At 37.5% G+C, this 27,139-nt stretch overlaps 1 protein-coding gene and 1 long non-coding RNA gene across 2 annotated transcripts in view; one reads left to right on the plus strand and one right to left on the minus strand.

Moving 5' to 3' along the window:
• Positions 1–4,042: 4,042 nt before the first annotated feature.
• Positions 4,043–27,139, minus strand: part of cfdp1 (craniofacial development protein 1) — a 33,388-nt gene continuing 10,291 nt past the window's right edge. The window contains exons 6-7 of the mRNA XM_051870399.1: positions 11,608–11,766; positions 4,043–4,760 (exon numbers count right to left, since the gene is read on the minus strand). Coding sequence (XP_051726359.1) covers positions 4,670–4,760; positions 11,608–11,766 — 250 coding nt within the window. The 3' untranslated portion in view covers positions 4,043–4,669. The remainder of the gene's footprint in view (positions 4,761–11,607; positions 11,767–27,139) is intronic.
• Positions 4,768–26,781, plus strand: LOC127499798 (uncharacterized). The gene is made up of 3 exons (XR_007926198.1): positions 4,768–9,249; positions 23,443–23,636; positions 24,030–26,781. It is a non-coding gene; the product is annotated as an uncharacterized LOC127499798 (long non-coding RNA).

A 27,139-nucleotide genomic window follows, 5' to 3' on the forward strand; every position in this document is an offset into this window, starting at 1 on the left:
ATAAATCAGTTTTTTACTAGTGTGAAATCACTCAAGAAGTGAAGGTAGATAAGATGAAAGAGATGCTTGAAATACTTGAAATACAGAAAAGGAAAGAAGTCTTGTGAAGTGGAATTCAAAGTTAATGATAATGGCAGAGACAATTGCACAAGGAAAATCAGACTTGTGTCATCAACACGTCTAAGTGTAATGCAAGATGAAAGCGGTGGAAAAAATGGTAAAATTGAAAGAAAGAAAGGGATGAAGGCATTATTTAGGAGCTAACAGCAGTGTTCAGACTCAAGAGAGAAAGTAAAATCAGAAAATCAGGAGAGGACAGGTGCATTTGAATAAAGATGAGGACGACAGGCTACTCTCCACTCCTGAATACCATACACTTACCATTGACTTTGAGTGGAAGGGGGAGGACATGAATAAAAATGAGCGTTGTTACCTCTCTAAACTCCCACTATGCCTAGAGTGTGTCTATATTCCCGTGGAAAGAGTGATATGTTTTATGTGCATGTTTAAAGGATTAGTACATCCAAAAATGAAAATTCAGTCATCATACTCGCCCTCAGGTTGGTCTAAACCAGGGGCTTTCAAGCTTCAAAAAGGACACAAAAGCATCGTAAAAATATGAAATCTATTTTTATACAACTCGTATGCATACTTTACAAGTCTTTTGAAGATTATACAATAGCATTGTGTGAAGAACAGACTGAAATTTATGTCATTATTCATTGATAATGTTCCCCTCTATTGAGCAGTTAATCACAGTCAGTGACTTGAACTTGGAACGGAATGAAAATATGTCCAATTTGTAAACAAATCTTTCAGGATTTGTGAACTGGATTCATTGAAAAGAAATTTTCTCATGGAGCACAAAGGAAAACTAGGGCGAATATCATGATTTTCATTAAATAATATGTTGCTTTTTTTGTCATGTTTGAGCCTTTGCAGCCCTTGTCAAAAATGACATTGTTTTTCTCACATTCTCTATTTAAAAAACCTTCAAAATGATGTTTGTTGGAATCCGACAAAAAATGACTGCTAGACCTGTTTGAAGTCGATAGAGTCAGCAAAGTCAATTTTGAGAAAAACTGAGTTTAAGTTTTCTGAGGGTTCCAAAACAAAATCACCTAGCAATCATACCTTAAAATACCACCAAATTTGGCACAAACCAAGTCAAAACCCATAGACAAAGGAAAGGAACTCCTCACAGAAAACGTACAAATAAAGATACTTTTAGATGTTTAATTGCTATTTGGAGCATTGGGATCGCTAGATAAGGGCTTAAAGGGATAGTTCACCCAAAAATGAAAATTCTATCAACATTTACTCACCCTCAGGTTGTTCCAAACCTGTATGAATTTCTTTGTTCTGCTGAACACAAAGGAAGATATTTTGAAGAAAATTTGTAACCAGGGCGCTTTGGGGCACCATTGACTTCCATAGTAGGAAAAAAAAATACTGTGGAAGTTAATGGTGCCCCAGAATTGTTCAGTTTCCCACATTCTTCAAAATATCTTCCTTTATGTTCAAAAGAACAAAGAAATTTATACAGGTTTGGAACAACCTGAGGGTGAGTAAATGATGACAGAAGTTTCATTTTTGGGTGAACTATCCCTTTTAATGAACCCATTTTTGTGAAAACATCAATTTCAACCAAATTGGACATTTTTCACTCATTTTGCCAGCACGGGTCACATATTGAAAAGAGTGGCCAGGACATTTCACCTTTTGTGTTTCACAGAAGAAAGAAAGTGATACAGGTTTGTAAAGACATGAGGGTGAGTAACGTCGGCAGCGTCTAGGTCCAAAGTTGCCCTGACACACCAAACCGACGCTCGACACCCGACGGCCAAGTAGCACGTCCGTTCTGTGCCTGCGTAAGAAGAAATGCCTTTCCGTACCAGCAGGTGGCAGTAGCCAATCAGAATGATCAAATGACCGATGAGCTCCGACGCCGATTCAACATGTCGAATCAGCCGAAAAAAAGCCTACGAGGACCAACTTTAGCCGACGGCGCGGAACACACTGAGAAAACTTAGTCGGCCGACGAACAAAAATTGCCCGACGGCCGACCGTCGGCTTGGTGTGGTCCGGGCTTAAAGGGTTAGTTCACCCAAAAATGAAAATAATGTCATTTATTACTCACCCTCATGTCGTTCCACACCCGTAAGGTCTTCATTCATCTTCGGAACACAAATTAAGATATTTTTGATTAAATCCAATGGCTCAGTGAGGCCTGCATTCACAGCAATGACAATTCCTCTCTCAAGATCCATAAAACACTGCTTCGGAGCTTTGCGAATCGAATCAGTGACTCGGAGCGCTAAAGTCACGTGATTTCAGCAGTTTAGCCGTTTGATAGGAGATCTGAGTCACTGATTCGATTCGTAAAGCTCCGAAGCAGTGTTTTGAAATCGGTCCATCGCTATATTGTTGGAAAAATCGTTATTTTGTTTTTTTTGGTGCACAAAAAGTATTCTCGTTTCTTTGTAATATTAAGGTAGAACTACTGAACTCGCATTAACTGTTTTAAATATGTTTTTAGTACCTTTATGGATCTTGAGAGAGGAAATGTCATTGCTTTGAATGCAGGCCTCACTGAGCCATCGGATTTAATCAAAAATATCATAATTTGTGTTTTGAAGATGATTGAAGGCCTTACGGGTGTAGAACGACATGAGGGTGAGTAACAAATGACATTATTTTCAGTTTTGGGTGAACTAACCCTTTAAGAGTACAACGATGCATGGCATGTCTGCGGATTACATGTGCACTGTGATCTGATTGTTTCTGTATGTTCATGTATGTACAGTTATTTATTTATGTCTAGAATGAGCCAGTTTATTGGTGTGAAACACAAAGTGAACATTGAAAACATTAAGTGAGGAAATTATGCCAGTATCATTCAAATTCCCACCTGCAGAGTCTGATGTCTGCACAGGACAACATCAGAGCACAGCACAGTGACTCATCTCCATTTGGGAAAAAAGCAATGCAGCAGTGAGGCAGGGGACTGCTGTGGGGGTCAGCCATTATAGAAATCTGGATAGATGTGTGGAACATACTGAACATCTTTCAAAATGTTTGTAGAGCAGCAGGAAATGGCAGTAAACAAACTCTGTGCCCACACAGGCCTAGACACAGGGAGAGGGAAGATTGAATTATGTAAACAACACCATTATCTTCAAGTGAAAGGATGAACAAGTTACCGCCCATGCTATCAAATAATTAAACACTACTGTTCAAAAGTTTGGTTATGTAATTAAAAAAAAAAAAAACACTCACCAATGTTGCATTTATTTGATTAAATAGTAAAAACAGTTATTAAATTTTGTGAAATTTTATTACAATTTAAAATAACTTTTCTATTTTAATATATTTTAAAATGCTGTTTTTTCAGTCTTCAGTGTCACATGACCCTTTAGAAATCATTTTAAATTTAAAATGCTGCTTTTTTTTTTTTTTTTTTTTTTTTTAGAATTAGTGCTCAATGAACATTTCTTATTATTATCAATGTTAAAAACAGTTGTGCTGCTTAATATTTTTGTGGCAACCATGATATATTTTATCAGAATACTGTTCAAAAGAACAGCATTTATTTGAAACAGAAAATCTTTTCTAAATTTATAAATGTCTTTAATGTCACTTTTGATCAATTTAATGTATCTTTGATAAATAAAAGTGTTCTTTAAAAAGTAAAGTCTTACTCAAATTTTTGTTGTCCCATTTATGGCAAAACAGTATTAAAATATTTTCTCAAAACAGTATTAAAAGTTCTAGCATATAGTTTTGAAAAGAGGAAGGATTCATGCTCGACTCACTAGTGATTCAGAGATGCGTGACTTAAACCCTGCTGATCCCTTTCCTAGATGGTATAAAAAAAATAAAAAAAATAAAAATAGTCCAAACAGTGGTGGGGGTGGAGCGCAGAGCACCAAGGGGGGCATAAGCTAGCAAAGAAGGATGGGGAAAAGGAAAGCCTACCCTTAGGGAGGAGGTGGAGCCATTAATTAGTAGGTCAAAGTAATTAACAGCAAGACACGGTTCATTTAAAAAGAAAGTGTCCGAACGAAATGACATGATTTATTTCTGTCAAACAGTGAAACACGATTAAAATGACGGCAGGGTAATTACCAAACACTCTTAGCAAAATAAATTTTCAAGACAGTAATAATAAGTATACATGGAAAAAAACAGAAAGAACCATTTAACCATCAAATAAAAGAACAATGTTCCAGAATGCTTATCCATAGACAGTATCACTACAGGATGCAATATTGGCCATTTATGTTACGAAAAGCCTCAAAGTCAGAACAAAGATATGAATTATGCAAAATAATTCAGTTTAAGCTGAAAACTCTTATCTTGATGAGGTTTTCTTCCTCATTAATGTCACTCTCATTGAATGGTTAGGTGTGTCTGACGTACTTCCGCGGATTGTAAAATGGGGTTTCTGAGGAAAAGTCCTTGAGAAGACAAACATCTTGAGTGGTTTCTCTTTAATGTTGAAGAAGACATGCAATACTGGACAAAGGAATTGTGGAAGAAGAAAAAGATGGTGTGGATGCTGTCTATGAACTAACATGTTGATTGTGAAGGCAGACCAGTTTTTGAGGGGCTGTTACAGGCCAGAGATCTGAAAAAAAAAAATCCAGTGAATGTGTCTCTCCTCTTGTCACCGTTTCATGTTGTTCAGACGCACGCTTTTCTCCAGCTGAAACTGACGCTGGTCCACTCTCTCCAGGAAGTTCTTTCGCTCCACGTACCTACAGACATACAACAGAGATAGTTGCTGAGATAATGGTGAAGGAAAGAAAGCACATGCAAACAAGCACTTGGCAAGAATGACGATGACACAAACACTGGGTCTTGCTCTGTTTCTTGTGTCTGTGTGAGTTTAATGACTGCATACATTGAATATCATCTTTCCCATTGTGTCTTGGAACAAAGCACAATGGCGGTGAGTGGGGACAGTGGGGTGTTGGTAAATGTCAACTTTTTTTAATGTGATTTTACACACACATTTGTTTCTTTTGTAGGCATGCTATCTTCACAATGCTACTCCCTGTCACAAGTGGTTCGCAACTGTGAAGTACCACAGATATCCACATTTTGGATGTCTTCCTTATCTGACATACCCAGTTCAGGTTTTGTAGCATTTACTCACCCTGTTATTGTTCCAAACCTGTATGAATTTAGTACTTCTATGGAACACAAAAGAAGATATTTTGAAGAATGTTTCTGTTTTTGTCTATTCAATAAATGTCAATGGGGTTTCATTGTACAGATTTAAAAAAGCTGACTGAGATGTTTTTTAAAGGGGTGGTTGATTATGATTTCACTTTTTAAACTTTAGTTAGTGTGTGATGTTGCTGTTTGAGCATAAACAACCTCTGCAAAGTTACTACGCTCAAAGTTCAATGCAAAGGGAGATATTTTCTTTTAAAGAATTTGATGTTTAAGGACTACAACAAACAGCTGGTAGGGACTACAACGTGCTGCTTCTAGGGTTAGTGACATCACTAACCCTAAAATTTACATAAACCCCGCCCCCTGGAAAACACAACAAAGGGGGTGAGGCCATGTTGGGCTGCTTTAGAGAAGAGAAAGAGTTGTTCTAGTAGAGTGTTGTTGCCATGCCGTCATTTTACGCCGGACTGCTTCACAAACGAAGGTCAATTCAACACTGGATTTGCACAAAAGATAAACATGTTGGCACATGCTAGTCGATGAGTTGAAATTTTTGTGAGTGGATATGCATTGCTAAGGACCTCATTTGGACAACTTTAAAGGCGTTTTTCTCAATATTTTGATTTTTTTTTTTTTTTTTTTTTTGCACCCTCAAATAGTTGCATCTCGGCCAAATATTGTCCTATCCTAACAAACCATACATCAATGGAAAGCTTTCAGATGATGTATAAATCTCAATTTCAAAAAAATTGACCCTTATGACTGGTTTTGTGGTCCAGGGTCACATATGGGCAAATCTGACAAGCTATAATAAATGATCTGTGGGGTATTTTGAGCTGAAACTTCACAGACACATTCTGGGGACACCAGAGACTTATATTACATCTTGTGAAAGGGGCACAATAGGTCCCCTTTAAAATATCTTCTATGTGTTCCACAGAAGAGTGAAAGTCATTCAGGCAATGCCATAAAGGCAAGTTCAAAATGATCAAACGCCAAAATTTGTCTCAGACAGCAAAATTGTGGCTTTAGTGAACCTCTACCCATTAGATGTCAGAGGTTATAGGTGCATGTGCTCAGCCTCCCTGTTTATTTTCATTACAAAACTCGCTGGTACTCAAGGTAAGAGCAGATGCTGAGGACAGAGATAATAAAACAGCCCTTTCAGGCTGACATCATTTGGTTTTGTGGTTTTCCTCAATAGTCTGGGTTCAGGTTCTCAGCAGAGAAGGGCATCTCCTACACAAAGCTTTATGTGAGGTCTAAATGAATTGTTCTGGAGAGAAGTGTGCACACTAGGAAAACCCTTGGAGCAGCCATGTGATGCTACGGAGCAGAGACTGAACATTTTATTAGATATCATATCACGCCCCTGACAATGATGAAAAGAAGACAGAGAGCAAAAACTGATTGCCTGTGTCTTGTTTGAAGTCCTAATGGGATCTCTGTGAAACACACACAAACACCCACATACTCAAAACACAATCTGGCTTGAGGTATATGGTGGGTTTAAAATGGGTCATCGTACATCTTTGCGAAGTAGGAATGAAATAAAATTTCACCTATTTGTAAATGCTATTGATCTTATTGTGAGTGATTCATCCATGCGTTATATTTATTTATTTTTACTTTTTTGCCCTCGTAATCTTTAATCAAAATATCATAACCAGACCTTTCCGGTGAAATGACAGGACTTTTCCAGTAATTTAATCCGCTTAAACCCTGCCCCTGCAAGCTCATGTTCATATGCCTCCTTTTTCTGAGTGCAACAGCCACATTTCAAAATCCAATCAACCGATGAACTGCCCTACATATTTTTTTTAATATCCTTGATGGACATAATCCTCACGGTCAGTTTTGTGGCATCAAAAGTCATAAATTAGTTTATGACCATTTTCCCCTTGTCTCACTCTGACAATTATTCAATGCCAGCCTTTTTGAAAAGAATTCCATTATGCAATTACACTCTGGCAGGTTTAAAATACAATCAAATACTGATGCTCAAAGTTAAATGATCAGTTACATAATTAATGTCCCTTCCGCTGTTCTTTCCTAAAGTTGGGATTTATCGCAAGGATCTGCAGAGCAGTAGGTGCTACACACAGCCAGGAAAGCAGACTTTTCCAAATTTCACTCTTATCGCTTGTCCTTCTGGTGTTTAGGAATAGTAATGTTTCTGTCATGACAACTCTCTGAGTGTTTGGCATGGTAATGGGCATGACAATGTTGATATGTTTGGTCTTGGCAGAATAGATCTGCTACTGCTGCTGCAGCTTATTGCTTACTGCCAATACATACACGACACGCTGCTGTGAGCAAGTAAGACATGCTTCTGTACAATATAGTATACATGAATTACCTGTAGCAGATCTATACAGGTGGAGCTGGGGAAGGTGGAGGGTTTCTGAAAGTGCGCTGCACTGCTAAGGCAAATGTTACCAAAGTATCTGAAGGTTGAGCATGCAAGCTCATTGGCTACTAATAAAGCAGGAACCAATCAGCTGTGCCCTATAGATAACGATGTGATTATAAGCAGGTTGAGTTAAAGGACCTATTAGCCACAGAATAGCCAACTCTGAATGGGTAAATTTGTCTCTTTTCACTGAGGAAGAAGTTTTCCAATCCAAAAAGTACAATGTTTCACAGTACACTGAATATTTTTAAAATCAAGAAAGAGTTTATTTTTCATGGTTTGACCCATTTAAAAGTTATTTTAGTGTTAGATTTACCTAATTAAATTACGGAAACATTGCGCTTCATGCCTGCAATGTTTGAAAAGCACAATCTGTCAACATGGATGCTCCGTTTCCCCTAAATCCCAGCAGAGGGTCACTCTCCCCAGTGTCTCAATCCCAGAATGCTCTGGAAGCTCTGATGCCCAACCAACCATTTGCCTCCAGAGACTTGAGACCCTGGGTTTACCAACTGTGTGAGCTTTGACAGATCTGGGTGCATTTGTTGTCCTACATTTTGTGAAAAAAAAAAAAAAAAAAAAAAGATCTGCGACCATCAGTCTCACACTGAAAACAGCCCTTACAGTCCTCTGGGCATACACTTTGGCCTAGCGGCCTGTGCACGATGCTATTCTCCAGTCTGCGCGTCCTCCACACCCTTCAGCGGCCCATCCTCCTAAACCACATCCCTCTCAGAGAAAAAGAAATATGGAAACAGTGGCAGACCATAATTTCTTCTGCTTTATTTTTAAACCCCCAGGCCAGGTTTTTAATTTTATAACTGTTCCACTCCCTACAACTATCTGATGGAGAACACAGTTCTTTTCATCTATATATTAGAGAAGAGGAGCATCAGACCCTTTTAAGAAAGCCAGAGCATCAGTGCTGTGTGTGCAGTGGGATTTAAAAGAATAGTTTACACAAAAAATTAAAATGTTGTCATTTAATCACTCGTTTCAAAAAAAAATTCTTCAGTTTTCTGTTTTGGCTCATACAATGAAAGTCAATGGTGTCCAAAACATTGACCCAATTGACTTTCATTGTATGGACACCCCAATTTTTTTCCCCCCAAAAAAATATCCCTTTATCTCTAGTAAAGCAAAATGGCCATTGGATGCCTAAATGATGTCACTTTATATCATCATCCCCTTCAGGACAGGATGCATTGACTCCCCTCCCTCAACTCCCTACTTGTTTTTACACCAAATGCATCTGGGAGCATTACCCCAGAGGAATGTAGGATGGGTAACTAAGGCGACAGTGTTAGTTTAGAGGGGTATTCACAACTCAGAGGAAAGCAAGACAACAACAAAGTTGATGCACTACTGATATAATCTACAGCCACAGCTGTGGCATGAAATCTAAGAGAGACCTTGCAATTACTCACCTCCAGAAACAAATGTCGGTGTGCATTTATGAAAAGCTGTTATTCTGCAAAAAGATTTCACTTCCCTCTAAAACTCACTATGAATGAAATCTAATTATGACCGTGGAGCAAAGAAACATACTATGTGTGTGTAGATCTCAATTATGGTCTTGTTTAATTTTCAAAGCCTTCTGAAGTCTAAAAACTGATCTCTAGATTACTGGTACTACAGTCGGTCCTGACAGGGTAAGTATACTTAATCTATGAACTTTATTTTCAATCTCTTAAACATAATAATTTGTATCATAATGTTGTAATTTGCCAGAAAAGACCATGCATTTAGGCTTGTGGTAGTAACCCTGGGGACGAGCAAAAATTAGCTCGCTATGTAAAGAAATTGTTCATACAGTGTACTGTTCACTCTCAATCATCCTATATGTACTGTACCTACTCTCCATTACAGCTGGTGTAAACCTTCTCACTGCTGAGTTTTAGGTATTAATTATACATTTGAGAAGAATGTGGTGTGTTGAGGGGATCGATGAAAGGGTATGTCTCTTGGAACAGACATTATCAAACTGAAAACCTCTCTCGGAAACCCCATCCTTAACATTAGGGAAGGGAGGGTTAGAACTGCATTTATAAAATAATTTTCCTCTTGCATCTATTATTTATTACTATGATGGAATGAAAAATGGAAGGAAAAAAATGTGTTCATGTGTTCAGAATTGTCTCTCTTGTTAGTTTTCTGCATATGCGCTTGTGTAGGAGAGATGTGGGCGAGAATGTGGCCTCACAGTGCAAGTGTCTGCCCGCACACTTCTGATTGGTCGATAAGGGATCAGGCAAAACTCTATGAAGATACAATGGAGTTCAAAAGAGTCCACTTGTGGCAAAGCTTCTAATTTGCATTTTCATATTTAAATGGGATTTTTTCATTACAAATTGCATAAGAATTTGAGTGAAAAGTTAACATGAATTTCAAAATGTTCTAGTATGTAGTTTGTCATTCTCTTGGTTTAATGAGAGCAGCACTTGAGCTGCATGAACTCTGCAAGTTTGTGTCAAACCTGATGATCATGTTCTCCAGCATTATCTGACAAATATCTTGAGCTTTAATGGAAGAACATCTGACTGTCTGTACAAAGAGTGACATGATCAATGTCACAAATGTACTTATTTTATTAGTGACCTAGAAATTGTGCAGAATCGTATCTATTAAACATTTTATCATTTCTCTGGTTTTAAGCCCCACTTACTGTAGCTACACCCTGTTTCAATTCCAGCTCAAACTGGAACTATGATGAAACTGCCCTAAGAAAAGCGAGAAGTCAATATTCCAAAATTGTATTCGCTTCCTGTAAACACTAGTTTAAACGTTTTGACCCTGGTTTGTATGAGCTTTTTTGGTACAGCTTTGCATCATCAGCTTTTGAGTAAAGCTGAAATCCTACTCCTCACCACCTCCTCCTCAAGATAGCCATCACAGGCAAGATAAGAAGGCTTAAATGAAGTGCTATTGGCTTAGCTCCCACTCCATTCATTCTGCTGATCTACTGAATACTGATCCTAGACCAGTCAGGAGGGCATTGTTAACCTCAAAATTACAGAAACACATTTGTTCTTTGCTTTTTGTTTTCATCAACAATATCGAAGATGAGAAAGAAAATGTGCATCATTATGACACGTGTATATTTTTAATTAAAGGCACAATATGTAGGATTTTTGGATTAAAATATCAAAAACCACTAGAATAATGTTATATATTTTGTTGACTTGTGTACTTACATTGTGTTTCCAAGTATGTTTAAATCCAGAGAAATAAGCAATTTTAACCAGAACACGAACCGTGTCCGTACATCGCCTATCAATGACATCATACTAGCGTTACCCTCGGTTTCTGTTTTTATTTTGTAGAAACCATGGAAACACCAAAGATGCTTAATATATTATGTGTTTTGTTAGAATTCATGCAATTTTTAGTTCAATTTTTACCCAAATTTCTGAGATATTCATTTGTAATGGAAAAAGCAGTTTTAGATTAGAAAAATGTGAATTAAAAACTTTGCATATCTCTTCATGGAGTTCATTTCAATTGACCAATGAGAGGTGTGTGAGCAGACACCTGCACTGCAAGGCCACATATTCATCACCCACATCTCTCCTAAACACATGCACATATGCAGAAAACCAACAAGAGACAACACAGATCTTTTGACAGAGAAACAGTAATGAACCATCTTATAATTTGGACAGAACAGAATATACTTTTTTGTACTTGGCAAAATTTCTCTTTATGCTCATCCCTAAGAACAACCGCAAAGGTCAGCATGTTAATCAAATGCATGTGCAGCATATGGTTTTTCCCCAAATACATTCATTTCACTGTCCAGTTAATCTTCAGTGAATAATTAATTAATTGTAATATATGATAAAAATTGCAGTGAAATACTATACGCCAGCACGTTGTGGCTTTAAGCACTTAAGACACTTAATGATATTTATTCAGCTCTGATGAAAATCTCAGAAGCCAGTGTGAGACACTAATGGGAGATAATATGAGATGATGTGTTTGTCTGGGTCACTAATGAGGCTTAAACATACCCTTCTTTGCCTCGATTATGGATTGCCAGCTCGTCTGCAATGCCCTCCTCTGTTTTAAAGGCATCCCAGTCCATCTTAGACTTCTCCAAAGTGCTCATCTTCTGCTTTTTGGTCCCGAAGCGATTCAGGATGCTCCCCATGCCCGCTGGCCTCTTCACACTAGAGGGAGGAAGATAATAAAACATTTTGTATCAGGATTTTCAAATATTATAAATGGATGTTCTAACCGGGAGAGGCTAAAGCGTGTTTTTAAAGAGACTAAAGCTCCAGTGACATTTTGGTTGGATCTTAAGTGAAGTGGAAACAGATCATCTGCATCAAAATAATTTGTTTTAAATAAATGCAGGAAGATATAATAAAGGACAGAAATTAGAGAGATATTAAAGGGGGACCAATTATGCAAAATTCACTTTTATAAAGTGTTTGAACACAGATGTGTGTAAACAACCAGCCTATAATGGTATAAAAAAAAAAAAAACCCTGCAGGTTATAAATCATAAACAGTCTCTCCAAACAAGCAGTTCTAGATTTTGCCTCCCATGACCGGTGAGGGAATCTGCTCTATTAGCTTAGCTCCTCCCCTGAGTGAGCTGTACACAGTCCACCATGTTTATCTCTTCGCCTGAGCATTTAACAGCAGCATTCAAGTAAGAAATTTATTCTTTTTAAAGCTACTAAAGTTATTTAATCAAGAGCAGTGATTGATTTTCTGTTTTTCTTTTGTTGTTTGGTTCATATTAACAGCATATACAACAGTAGGTACTGTATATTATGCTGCTGTCACTTTAAAGGATTCATGAACTGCAATGTTTTATTGTTTTGTGTTTCCTGGGGTGCACTTATAAAGTATGCTTTTTACATAAAAAAAAAAAAAAAAAAAAAAAAAAATTGTCTTAACTTAGAAATAAAAGGCATTTTTCCTACCCTGATTTTAGCCCTCTTATCTGAACATTCTGTTTTAATGGGCGTGTCTGCTGTGAGACTTAAACGCCCACCGCTGTGATTGGCTAACATCTTTGCAATATGAAATAGCTAAGTATTACTCTCTCGAAATCTTTTAGCACGTTTTTCCTATTATAGTTGAGTCCATATCATAAAAGTCTGTTTGCAAAGCCTGCGCCAAAATGTGATTTATAAAAAATAAAAAAATAAAAAAAAATAAAATCCACAGTGAAATGTACCGAATACAAATAAATAAAGCTCAACTGAGACATTCACATTGTTGAAAATAAATAACCACATTCCTAGCATTAGGATCCTTTGAAAGGTAATGTTATTTTTAGTCCTGTATCGCTCTTCTCTCCTCATCATCTCACTAACACGCCAGTGGGCGGGGCTAACATTGCAATGATGAAGCAGGCATTGATTTCTTCTGTGGAGGCGGCGTTTCACCTATCTATGATAGGCACGTTCCAGGACAAGTCATTCGCTGGGCCTGGTGTCAATAAAAGCTTTAATTGCACTAACAAGGAAGTTTTCAGTTCTGAAACGTACAGGATACTCTTATAGTATAAGAACTGCAATGTCATGTGAGCGTGGCCGCGATAGAAATGATAATCAAAACCAAAGAGATGTTTTGTTCGTTTTTGGCAGAGTATTTGAGGCACGAGCTGTACAGGCTCCGCCCTCTTCTGGAAAGGGGGGTGGGGAGCAGCAGCTCATTTGCATTTAAAGAGACATGCACTAAAACTGCATGTGTTTCCTTCCACTCAAAAAAGGGCATTTACAACATTGTATAATAAATTATTTGTGGAGTATTTTGACCTGACACTTCAGAGACACATTCTGGGGACTTATATTACATCTTGTAAAAAGGGGCATAATAGGTCCCCTTTAATAATAAGATGTAACAAAATAAAAATATAGTAATAATCAAATTGTAATAAATGTCCTTTAGTCCTGCTTTCTGCATTTCTTATAAAATTATTTAGATTTTAATTATTTGTAAATAAAATAAAATGATCCAAAGTGGAGGTAGAGGCAATCTTATGTTGGCGATAACATAGCTGGTATGTTTCTCGCAACATGCTGCTGGAACAAAGATGTGTTTTTTTGAATGTTACCAAAGTCATCTTGACACAGAGGTTGCGCTTGGCTGCAGTAATGAAATGTTAAACGATCTGTGGAATGAAAGAGCTGAAGAGTCCAGGCCAGCGGCCCTCCCTCTCATATGTGGGTGCCAGGGGGAGTGAGTGTGCTGGGGGTCTGCAGCGGGAATAAGGGCTGGCAATAGGACCTTGGGGTACATTAGAGGGTACTGGGGGGTCCAAGGACAGACGGTTTCACGCTCAGACGAGTCATAGGAGAAAGTCTGCCATGAGGAACGAGAAGGAAAATTGTGTGTACGTGTATGTGTGTAGAGGAAGATGGTACAATAGTTTTCAGAATACGAAATGAATGAAAATCTAAATATAAAGTCTGGGTAAGGAGGTGTTGCAATATCAGTTTAAAAATACAGTGAATAATCACATTGTCATGTCATTAAAATTAAAATCCCTTATATAAGTTAGTTATTAACGCTGTCTTGCTTCAAGCTGATGTAAAATGAATGCCGTGAACTTGTATTACCTCACTGCAGGGTAAAAAGACTTCATTACTTTCTTAATGAACTGCAAGTCACAGTTTCCTCACTGTGATTGAGTCGATTTGTGTGTTCAACACACCGTACATGCGCGCGCAGAGGAATGAAGCGACCCACAAACAGACACACATGACTAATGTCTAAAGGTCTGACAAAATGCATCTGCCATCTGTGCGAACGCTGTCAACATTATTCAAGGAGCAAAACAGGAAGGGGAAAAAATGCAAGATGGGGGAAAAAAGGAAACAAAGAGGAATGTTTTAACACATCTGCAGGTTTAATTTAATGCCAAGTTCAATTCCTGGAAGTAAATAGGTGGCCAGGAAATCATTCATCATTATTACTATTTTCCACATTTTACAATAATAGTAAATTCAAACATAAAATTGTAAGACCAAAAATGGTAAAACACATCAAACCTGTATTTTACCTCAAATTAGCCAACCTTTGCCAGCTCTTGAACCCTTTGCATTCTTTGGCTATTTTTCAATCCATAAAAGTAAATTATTTCAATGTTTTATAAATCATACATGAATATCATAATGTTTTAATGTAATATATGTTTCATATAACAGCCGTTTCAGTGCAGCGCTGTTCCTACGGTAGTCGCTGTCTATCCAGACAACACAAAAATAATGTTGGGGTGCAAAAAAGGCAGCGAAAAGTAAAAATCAATAATGGCAAAATCAATACTGTAATTATATTCCCTCCATTACAGCTGCATCCACAAAACTTCCAAATTTCATATGGGGAGAGCTCACCTGACTGCTGCACGACTGAAAGCTTATTAAAGTCACAAATATTGGCATGAAAAACAAATCACAAAAAGATTTTAATATAATCAAATCAGCAATATAAACTACTTCACACTGACTCTGAAATGCTGTAGTGTTTATTTATGTGGAAGCTAGGCTCATTTCTTAAACTTGGATGGTATCCAACTGTTTTTTCAGAGACTGATAAAAATTCAATGCGTGTAAATACTTTGCAAAATACAAATAATATATTATATATATATATATATATATATATATATATATATTTTTTTTTTATATTTCTTTATCTTTGCCACATTTAGATTGACCGTTTGGGACAGCAGTACACTGTCCTGCCCACTCAAAAGAATGAATTAAAAAATAACTCATTTTAAGCTGACGCGAAGCAGTAGCCTGCCCACATATTATACCTGTGACATTATACCCAAAAATTCTTCATACAGTGGACTACCAGTAAAATTGATACAAATTTTGAACCAAAAAATATTCAGACACTTTGACCTGACCATGTTTTGCTTATTTTATAACAATTTTTTTTTTTTTTAATGATAGTGAATAAACTGTATTAATGAATGAAATGTTCAAGGTGTCTGAATAAATTTTGGTTTGACTGTGTGTGTATATATATACACACACACACACACACACACACATTACATATACATACATACATACATTTTATATATATATATATATATATATATATATATATAAATGTATGTATAATATATATATATATATATATATATATATATATATATATATATATATATATATATATATATATATTATACATACGTTTTATATATATATATATATATATATATAAAATGTATGTATGTATGTATGTATATGTAATGTGTGTGTGTATATATATATATATACACACACACACAGTCAAACCAAAATTTATTCAGACAAAAAAAAAAAAAAAACACATTTTACTTTTACTTTAACACTTTATTTTTTATATGTGTGTGTATATATATATATATATATATACACACACACATATATCTCAGTGGCGTGTGGTAGTGTTTTAAAATGAGGCGGCAAAGTCCTCATTTATGTGCCTGTTACACAAGTTAACATTACATAAAAAGAGAGACCAAATACAGTTCTATTTTGTTATTTTTACACTATGTAACGTTAATGCTCTATTTATGAAAACCAAGTAGGCTATAAATTTCATCAAGTTAGTGTTTTTACTCATTTTTACATTTATTCCAAAATAATAACTAAAGGCAGTAACAATTTAAACAATGTATATTATTTATAAACTAATATTCAGCTTTTCTTTTTAATAGTCAATTTATTTTCAGCAGTCATCAAGCTTGTACGTACACACTGGTCAGTGGTCACAGACATGAAGATGTATCTTTAATTTCACCACGCTGATTGCTCACTAAAAAAAACCCTTGAGTAATCATGTTTTTTGGCTATTTCGAGTTTGATTTTGACATGAAATAAAGCGGTGATATGTAAGTGACAGTTGTTTACTTACTTTTTAATTAGTCTTCCTATTAACGGCATCACTGTCTTCATTCAGGCCGATTCGACGAGAACACGCATGAAAACAAGAGGCGGGATTTATCGCACGAACCAATCATGTCCAATCATAACCGATCATATCCAATCATAGCGCAATTGAGGCATTGCCTCCTCTCATGTGACTTTCCCCCATTCATTCTCAATTACCCCCCCACTAAACCCACCACATGCTATAGAGGCTCTGCTTTATTTCTATGAGCTGAAGGGAGGCACAGAGACGCAGACTCCCCACTGTAACTTTACCTGCGGGTGTCACTGTTTGACAGTGTTTCTTTAGAAAAACAAGTGACTTTTACACTTTTTAATGTCAAATTTTGTAAAATTTGCGTTGTTTTATTTTTATAATATCAATTATTTATTTTCTCATCCAGTTTTTTTGAGTAGGCACTGCCTCCCTTGCCTCCTCAGAGGAAACGCCCCTGATATATATATATATATATATATATATATGACTGTCAAAGTGTTACCTGCAGCTTAACAGCTTAGTCAACAGAACCAGTATGTACACACACAGAGAAACAGGAACACTGCTTAAACCTATCCTGACAGGGAATCAATATACAATCAGGGCTCAACTGATAGTCAATCCTGTGTGCCATGCAGCAGCATTGATGCAAGTGGGGAACGTTGGGCCGGGAGCCAGACCACAGTACATAACGCTTGCACAGAATGCTAAACGCAGAGCCAAGGTGACTGTATCCAGCCTCATCACCCATAGTGCTCAAACAGAGAAAGATAAGCGATGATGTAACAGATATACAACAACACAGTTACAGGCTAATAAAATACAATATACTGCATTATACGCCAATATGGGCACCAAAAAAGCAAAAACACAGACAAACTGACACTAAAGCTTAAAGAGAAACAGGATGTACAGGGCAACACAGTAGTCCAGAAGTCTGTGAATTCAGTTGTTTATTTGCAGTCAGAGTTCTCCCATGACCAAAGTCTTGTTATCATCTCATTTAAAGGCATACACACAGAGTCAATGTGTCCCAGCACTTTGTGTAGGCTGGAACATCCTATTGCGATTCCTTTCAAGACAGGAAGTAGATTCCCCAACCTCATTAGATTGGTTTATGTCATCATAAGTTCACAGAGTGGCTCATAAACTCACCAGTGAACAGCAGTTGGTTGACAAGTCTCTCCATCTCCACTCTGAGTAATTACAGCCTTTGTGACATCATAAGAAGACACAACAGGGCATCATAGGAGACGGATGCCAGATAACCCCAAACGCTTTATCTCTATTATCTCAGTAGCCTGCTTGCTCGAACTTATCTAATGGCCTTTTTCCGCCTGAGGCATGGACACTGGCCTAGTTGCAGACCAGCTATTTGCGAGCGAGTGCAGGAGTGGGCCTGCGAACCGCAGCTATAAACCCCACGCACACATTCTCCATGAGACCCCAGCAAAGCCTCACTGACCCACATTCTGTCCGACAAGCGGAAACCGGAAGAACAGCCAGAGGAGAGACTGCAGGGTTACACAATACACAACAAATCACACAGAGTTCACACGCACATATTCCAAACATATATTTGAACAGACAATGCTAATGTTGCTAATGCTAATGTTTTTACTCACACTCTAAAATATATACAATAAAAGCTACCAACACTTATGCGCATGCAAATACACAGTGAAGATACAGTTTTAGTTGCTATTAAAAACTTCACAAGCAACAAAACTCAGCTTATTATGATCAAGGAGGCCTATAATAACTGCAGATCTGTTAGCATTTCGCAGTTACCTCAATGGTAACTGGTACAAGGATTACATGGTTTGAAACCAGCCATCTTTGCTCACTGGTACTCGGAAATACGCTAGTCTCTAATGCTGCATTTATTTACTCAAAAATACAGTAAGAATAGTAATACTGTGAAATATTATTACAATTTAAAATAAATATATTTTAAAAAAAAATATTTCTGTGATAGCAAAGCTGTATTTTCAGCATCATTACTCCAGTCTTCAGTGTCACATGATCCTTCAGAAATCATTCTAATATTTGGTGCTCAAAAAACAATTCTTATTATCAATGTTGAAAACAGCTGTGCTGCTGCTTAATATTTTTTTTTTTGGAAATCATTTATTTGAAATAATGTTTTGGAACATTATAAATGTCTTTACTGTCACTTTTGATTAATTTAATGTGTCCCTTGCTTTAAAGTAAAGTGAGGTTTATTTCTTAATTGTTTTAGCTTTAATATTTTCAGTGAAATTGCTTAAATGACGAATTTAGAGACAGAGATTCAGGGTCTTATAACAGTTGCTATAACTGCTAACGGAAAGCTAAACCCATTTCAGAGAAGTTGTACCTCTAATTCCCTTTAAAAGCACAGATGGTACATCATCAAACCACCAATTGAAACAAATTCACCACATTCAACTATAAATTTTAAGGCAATTCCTGTCAACACTTCAATTTGCCTGCAAGCAATGTTCCCATTACCCACAATCAACAGGTCTCCATTTGTTTTTGAGGACTATAATATCTTTGTGTATTACAAAATGATAGTTATTGATAGTGGTTCAATGGATCACAAAACTTACAGTTCGGATCATATCGCGGTTATTAAGTCACGGATCGGATCATTTTTTCGGATCAGCGCAAAAAATAAATAAATAAATAAATAAATAATAATTGGGGGGTAGGGGGTAACTTCGCAATTATTACTTAGCCCACTTTAACTACTCCAATACCACAGCAGAAACTACTAGCCTAACTAATACATTATTAAAGGCAAGTGAACAGACTGTAAAAAGAACAAATACTGTACACCAATTACAAGGATAGATAAATACAACAAAGTTACAAATAAAGTATAAGGTCTAATGGTAATATTAATTTTCGTGTACAGAAATGTAATAATTAAATGTAAAATGACACTGTTCACTGTATACATTTAATATAGATGAATCTTTGTTAAAGCTGTGTTATGTTGTTTGAGTTACATGACAGACAACAGCAGGTATTTATAGGTTGCTGTCACTTTAAGAGTAAGACTCCATGCACTCACACATCCGATAGATACACACATCCGAATTCTCACCTCGTTCAATTAAGACATAACCGAATGTGTTTACGAGAATACTTGCCGAGAGGGGTATTTTGACTGACATAATGCGTGTATGTGTCCATCCAAGTGCATTGAGGACGCAAAACAGAAATCAATTTGGAGTTTGCGAGCTATCTGAAACGCGCCTCTCTCTCTGTATGTGCGCGCGCGAGCCTTGCATATACGTGCGTCTGTGCGTACCGATAACAGCGTGGCGTGCGATACCGAATTAAATCCTCTTTTGCCTCTTCCTGCGCTGGAATGGTTTTATATCTATTTAATGTGTAAACTAGCAAGACAAAACACGTGCAAATGATAACCTTTCACTCTCTTGCGGTTAAACTTGCAATTGATCCGCGAATCACATGCGTCCCGAACCGTGGGGCTTGGTCCGTACGGATCACGGATCAACAACGATCCGTTTAACCACTAGTTGAGATATTTATTTGTTGAAAAATTTGTCAGTTAACCTAAAGACACTATGCTTAGTGAAATCACCGTGCTTAACTAGTGAAATCACAAACTTGTTGAGATTTTTCATTAACACAATGAGAAAACATAACACATTTAATAATCATCATACATCTGAAAATTGGACTCAACAAGTGTGATAATCTTAGATTCAAATGTACTACTGTGACAAAGACAGAGATATATAAATTTAAAGGAACACTCCACTTTTTTTGAAAATAGGCTCATTTTCCAACTCCCCTAGAGTTAAACAGTTGACTTTTACCGTTTTCGAATCCATTCAGCCGATCTCCGGGTCTGGCGGTACCACTTTTAGCATAGCTTAGCATAGTTCATTGAATCTGATTAGACCGTTAGCATCTCGTTAAAAAAAATGACCAAAGAGTTTCAATATTTTTCCTATTTAAAACTTGACTCTTCTGTAGTTAAATCGTGTACTAAGACCGACGGAAAATTAAAAGTTGCGATTTTCTAGGCCAATATGACTAGGAACTATACTCTCATTCCAGCGTAATAATCAAGGAACTGTTTAACTCTAGGGGAGTTGGAAAATGAGCCTATTTTCAAAAAAAGTGGAGTGTTCCTTTAACCTTCACTACAGCATCAATCTGTGTACTACAGCATAACATTTGGATGCTCCTTGTGAAGAGCACAATTAAGAGCCAAAAAAGCCCAATTTGTAAAACGAACCAGTGTGGAGTGGACCATGCAAATTCTACACTGTCATTTGCAAAAGCCTCATTTCCTGTGAAGGACGGTCACATACAAATGAAGTATTTCCAGAGAGATCAAGCATCGGGCTCTCTTGGTTTGTGTGTTTATTTTAAATATGATATCCTCCCTGACCTATTAAATCCCTCTGGTTTTTAGCTTCCCATTTTTCTTTCTCTTTTTGATCTTCAAAGAGCAGTTTAGGTTGGAATATGAGGCTCTGAGCATCTCTGCTCCGCCCCTAATACGATGAACGACAGATTTACATCCTGTGAACAATGAGCAGCACACCTGCTCATAGACGACTAATGAACATACACTCGTACACATAAACACACCTGCAGTGCTAAGACCAAGAGTTCAAAGACCTTTTATGCTCCAGGCCCCTGGCCCCTGTGATCAGCCACCTGGACTTAGTGACACTTACAGCCCCACCTAGCCCCTAAGCTGTGATTTGTGTCTTTCATATACACAAACAAACTTGCCGTGTCTCAGTGTTTGCTAAAAACACTCAAATTTCTAAAAATACTCTAAAGGCTAGAATATACTACACAATTTTTGCCCAAGTTTTTGTCCCAATTTACAGTCCGGACAAGTCAACGGTAGTTGCCGAAAGCCAGTCTGCAGATTTGACAGAAAACTGTAGTGGGCTCAGACTCAGAGGACATCAAACATGTTTAATATATTGAGCCAATTTTAAAACGCACATTGTTTTCATTTGTAACACGTCTCCTTACTCTCATGTGGTGGCATGTGGTTCTGCAAGAGTTTATGTTCAGAATGACCTGAAAGTCTGGTAGTGTGTAATCCTCAGTCATTTAATGTATGATGCAGATTTTCTGTTCAGATTTTAAAAGTCATGTAGTCTATTCCAAGCTTAAGATGATTGTTTAATGCAGCCAGCGCAGTGTTGGTTAGTTGTAGCTTCAAGTTTTCACTTGTGCATATCCCAATTTCTTTTCTAACTCCGTAAAGATTTTCACACTATGCTTAACTCTGGGTTAAAGGGTTAGTTCACCCAAAAATGAAAATGATGTCATTTATTACTCACCCTCATGCCGTTCCACACCCGTAAGACCTTCGTTATTCTTCAGAACGCAAATTAAGATATTTTTGTTGAAATCCGATGGCTCGGTGAAGCCTGCATTCAAAGCAATGACATTTCCTCTCTCAAGATCCAATAATGTACTAAAAACATATTTAAATTAGTTTATGTGAGTACAGTGGTTCAATATTAATATTATAAAGCGATGAAAATATTTTTGGTGCGCCAGAAAAACAAAATAATGACTTATATAGTGATGGCCGATTTCAAAACACTGCTTCATGAAGCTTCGGAGCGTATGAATCTTTTGTGTCGAATCAGCGGTTCGGAGCGCCAAAGTCACGTGATTTCAGCAGGTTGGCGGTTTGACACGTGATCCGAATCATGATTCAACACAAAAGATTCATAATGGTCCGAAGCTTCATGAAGCAGTGTTTTGAAATCGGCCATCACTATATAAGTCGTTATTTTGTTTTTTTGGCGCACCAAAAATATTCTCGTCACTTTATAATATAAATATTCATCGCTGGCTATGGAGGCCTCACTGAGCCATCGGATTTCAACAAAAATATCTTAATTTGTGTTCTGAAGATGAACGAAGGTCTTACGGGTGTGGAACGACATGAGGGTGAGTAATAAATGACATTATTTTCATTTTTGGGTGAACTAACCCTTTAACGACACTTTTAACCCAAACTACGCAATGTTTATTTGTAATGAATGGGTGTTCGCAATACTTTTATCCCTGCAATACAGACAACCAATAACCAATAACGAATAAACAATAACAAACTGCCACTGTACTTGTCTCATTAAAGGGTTAGTTCACCTAAAAATGAAAATAATGTCATTAATTACTCACCCTCATGTCGTTCTACACCCATAAGACCTTCCTTCATCTTCAGAACACAAATTAAAGATATTTTTGATTAAATCCGATGGCTCAGTGAGGCCTGCATAGACAGCAATGGTACTTCCTCTTTCAAGATCCATAAAGGTACTAAAAACATATTTAAATCAGTTCAGGTGAGTTCAGCCAAAAAAAACAAAATAATATCTTTTTAACAATATCTAGTGATAGCTGATTTCAAAACGCTGCTTCATGAAGCTTCGGAGCTTTACAAATTAAATCAGTGGTTCGGAGCGCCAAAGTCACGTGATTTCAGCAGTTTGGCGGTTTGATACGCGATCCAAATCACTGATTCGACTCAAAAGATTCATAACACTCCGAAGCAGTGTTTTGAAATCGGCCATCACTAGATATCGTTAAAAAGTCATTATTTTGTATTTTTGGCGCACAAAAAATATTCTCGCCACTTTATAATGAACTATTATTAAGAACTAACCCTTTAATTATTCATACACTTTAAACAGAGACAGAAACACAGGGTTTAGTTTCAGCATCTAGAGGAAATAGTGTTAGAAAACATTTCTCTGCTTTTACCTGTTATTTTTTGTATTCAGTTTGCCTTTAGAAGAAGACTTAGTCTCCATGAAATCAAAATGGACAATTCTTATTTTTTATGGAATATTGCAGTAATTATTATAAATGATTTATACATGCACATCATTTTTTTTTTTTATATTCATGAATTATTCCCTCGTAATCAAAATAACTTTCTCTCCCTCTTGCAGCGACATCTGTTCTTTGATGACACGTTTACTGGCTTGAGGGCGGGACAACCTGTCACTCATATGACATCACAGCAATAGCAAACCACAACCATCCAAACAACGATCCAATCAACTCCTGATGGACAAAATCAAGCCCCGCCCTACATTTTTTTCTTGTTCGAAAAGCCGTTTTACTCGGATATACATCACAATAGGTTAGAAAAGACTATCGCATCTTCAGTTTCATGATGACTTTAAGAAAACCAGAGCAGATCAATGTGACGACATAGGAAATTACTAAAACATGTCACATGCTGAATTTGTCCAATGTTATTAATCTTAATTTAAATATCAAATTAACCTTTAATTAATAATTTTCAGATGCTTTCATTTAAAAAGAGTAAAAAAAGTCAAATTTTAAGTTCAATAAAACATTTTGGCCTCATGTTTCATTTAATTTAAATATGCAATTCGGAGTACAAATTGTACTTTAATCTTGGAACCCAGGTTTGCAAATATACAGTGTGAAATTATGTTAATCCAGGGTGAACTGTAAATTTATTGAACCATTTATTTCAATTGTGAACAAGTTCCTCTCTCTCCTCCAGTTCCTCCCTAAAGCAACAGTGCAGATATTTTCAGCACAGACGAACAAAGTGTTGAGCCCAACTGTGAATTCAACTGAGCTCTGCAGGAAGATGATGTAAGGAGACATGTGAAGAGATAAAGCCTCACATCACGGACGGGTTTGTTTTCGCATGTTCAGTAGTTGCTGGGGAAACTGTCTAAGAAACATATTTGTGGTTTGTCCTTCGAAGCTTTTCCGAGAGTCTGTAACATTTATGTGTGCACACATGACTGGCCTTTATATTCTGTGGGTCTGAGCATATCAGTGCATATTTGTGTCTTAGAAAAGATGTGGAACAGACTCAGAAAGACTGGAATGCAGGAAATGCATCCTCAAGATACAAACAAACTGGGCGACAAGAGATTTAGCCAAATGAGTTTGATTTAGCCAAACTCATTTGAAGTCTCGCACACTCCTAGTGCAGAATTATCAGTATTTGCAGTGCTTCAGGATACAATCATGTTATCTCATACAACCCAGCAGGTAACAGGAGGACTGTTATATTTTCACAAACACAGACAATAGACAAGAACTGTGAATGCAAGAACCGTGCCAATCCTGCTTCCATGATGCTAGCAGGTGTTATGGGAGGTTGCCAGGGCATTGCTATGTCACTGCTAAAATATTCAAAGTAGTTGCTAGCATGTTGCTAGGTGGTTCACATCCTTATTTTTTTTATACCAAACTAATAAAATACAGACTGGCATGAAAATAAGTCAATAATGGTGCCGCAGCCTCCAAAAATGTGTAAAAAAAAAAAAAAAAAAACTGGAAAACATTGTGGAAAAATGTACAGACAGCTGCTCAGAATGCAGAACATAAAGACAAACTTCAGCAAGTTATTATTTTAACCTCAGAAGCCTTCATAGTATCAACACAGTACCTTGAAACACAACTTTGTTTCCAGAGTCAGAAAAAAGCCCCAACTCCCAGAAGTTGCATAGTCAGCCAATCAGATTGGAGCTTGCCAGATCAAGAAAATACTTTCTAATTTTGTCAGCAAATGGGCTGTAGGCGATCTATTGGTTAACTCCATTTAAAAAAAAAAAAGCAATGTTAAAAGAATAATTTCATATGAAGTCAGCACTGAGTGTGCGGTGTGTACATGTAGCCGTCACTCGTCTGTCTCTGCCCTGTGAACACAAGGCTGTCACACTTTGTTCACCTTACAAGCGTCCCAGTTCCAAGCTGTCAGTATTTTTCCCATCTTCAGAGCCACCGCCTGCTCCCTGCTCTCCATTTCTTCTCTCACTCATGTACTGCTCCAATCCTCATTCCACTCACATATTAACATGAGGCAACTTTGGTAGTCCCACAAATCCGTAAAGCTTTCCTTAGCTAATTATGCTCTCATTATATCTGCATAACCGATAAGAGTGAGTTACTATAATCACTTCCAGCCATTTTGCGTCTAACGAGCCTAATTTCCTTCCTGAAAGGGTTTTCTCTTTGTATTTCAAGGGAAACCGGCAGGGGCAGTGAAATGTGGAAGGGGGTCTGGAGTGGCCTCCAAACTGACTTTCCCCATCTGTTTCCACAATATTGGAGTGGAGAGCATCACCCAACTTTCCCCTCGACATCCAGACAATTCAGGCTCTGCAGCTGCACGTCACGAAGGACGGAAATACACTTCCTGGCACAAGCAGAAGAGTCATCTCAAACCATGGTTTGAAGATAAAGTCTGACGAGGGCTGAAGTGGTCTAGTTGTGTCTCATTGACAGGCTGAATGGATGCTGATGGAGCTCTCAAGAACCGCTGAAAAACAGGAGGGAGGTAAAGTGTCTAAACAGCGAGGGCTGATTTGACATTTTAAAAGTGCCTGTGGTGAATTCCACCCAAAAAGTTGAGAGCGCCGCTTTGGCTATTGAAGTAAACACTCTTAATATTTCATGTGTGATTCTGCAGGCAGAGCTGAAGCTTAATTGTAGGTCATAGCAACTGTTTGAACACATGAAAGAAATATTAAAAAGGTATAACTAAACATCGTCTCGAGGTGTCGATACAATACCATCAGGTGCAACCGCGGTTTGTTGCCACATATTTACCGCCTCCCGAGATGATGCCTTTCTGTGATTGCTTGTTTAACACGGAGCCACTTGGGAGGATATGCATCTGTTTTGGCAGGAGCACACACACTGACATACAGCAAACTGTGTGGCCGACTCTCTTTCGGGCCACGGCACATTTTTAGATGCCAGGGGAGTGAAGAGTGGCCTGGTTTTGTCAGAAGCATTAGCTGGGAGACAGAGCGCACAGCAGCAGCGCTCTGATGTGTCCGGCGGTGAGGAGGGCGTGATATCGAACCCTCACTTCAGTTAACATGCATTCATTATAGCGTGAGGACCGGCTGACACAGTGTCCAGCTGTGAGGAGACAGGGAACAGGTCATTTCAGGTCTGCTAATGAAATCCTGAAGTGGCCTTCCTCATTTAGCCCAGAACAAGCTTCTCTCTACTCACCGTGACCTCATTATGGGTGGGTGGAGTGGTGAAAGATCTGAGCTTGTAACAGAAAGATTGTTAGTTGGAACTCCACACTGAGGGAGTCATTAGCTCAGTTGGTCAAAGCAGGGTTTTCAAACTTTTTGATACCAAAGACGCCCAAATATTATGATCCTAATGTGAACCCCCTTTGTAAAATACAAAGGCAGCTATATAAAGTTATATGTATATTGTGTGAGAAAAAAAAAATATTACTCACCACATTATTCAGACAACATGTTTCTATTAAATTTTCCACACCACTTGTCTTATTTATTATATTCTCTGGCTCTGTAGGCATCATACAACAGTTCCCACACGAGCGATTTTTAGATTATCATGACAGAATATGCTAATCAATGACTTTAAGATAGTTAACTCCACATCAGCTACAAAAATTCATCAACAAACCATTCAGAAACGTTCTGTTGCATTCTACGTTGTCACTTTTTCTTAAATCTCTCCAACATTGTCCGACTCCGTTTTGAACATAAAAGGCTGAACATTTTGAACAATTTCTAACATTTTAAGTAGGGATGCACCGATACCAAGCTCATGTACTTGTACTCGTAAAAATACCCCCGATACCAAAGACCGATACCTCATGTG

This window comes from Ctenopharyngodon idella, chromosome 18 (assembly GCF_019924925.1).
Source record: "Ctenopharyngodon idella isolate HZGC_01 chromosome 18, HZGC01, whole genome shotgun sequence".
NCBI classification, from domain to species: domain Eukaryota; kingdom Metazoa; phylum Chordata; class Actinopteri; order Cypriniformes; family Xenocyprididae; genus Ctenopharyngodon; species Ctenopharyngodon idella.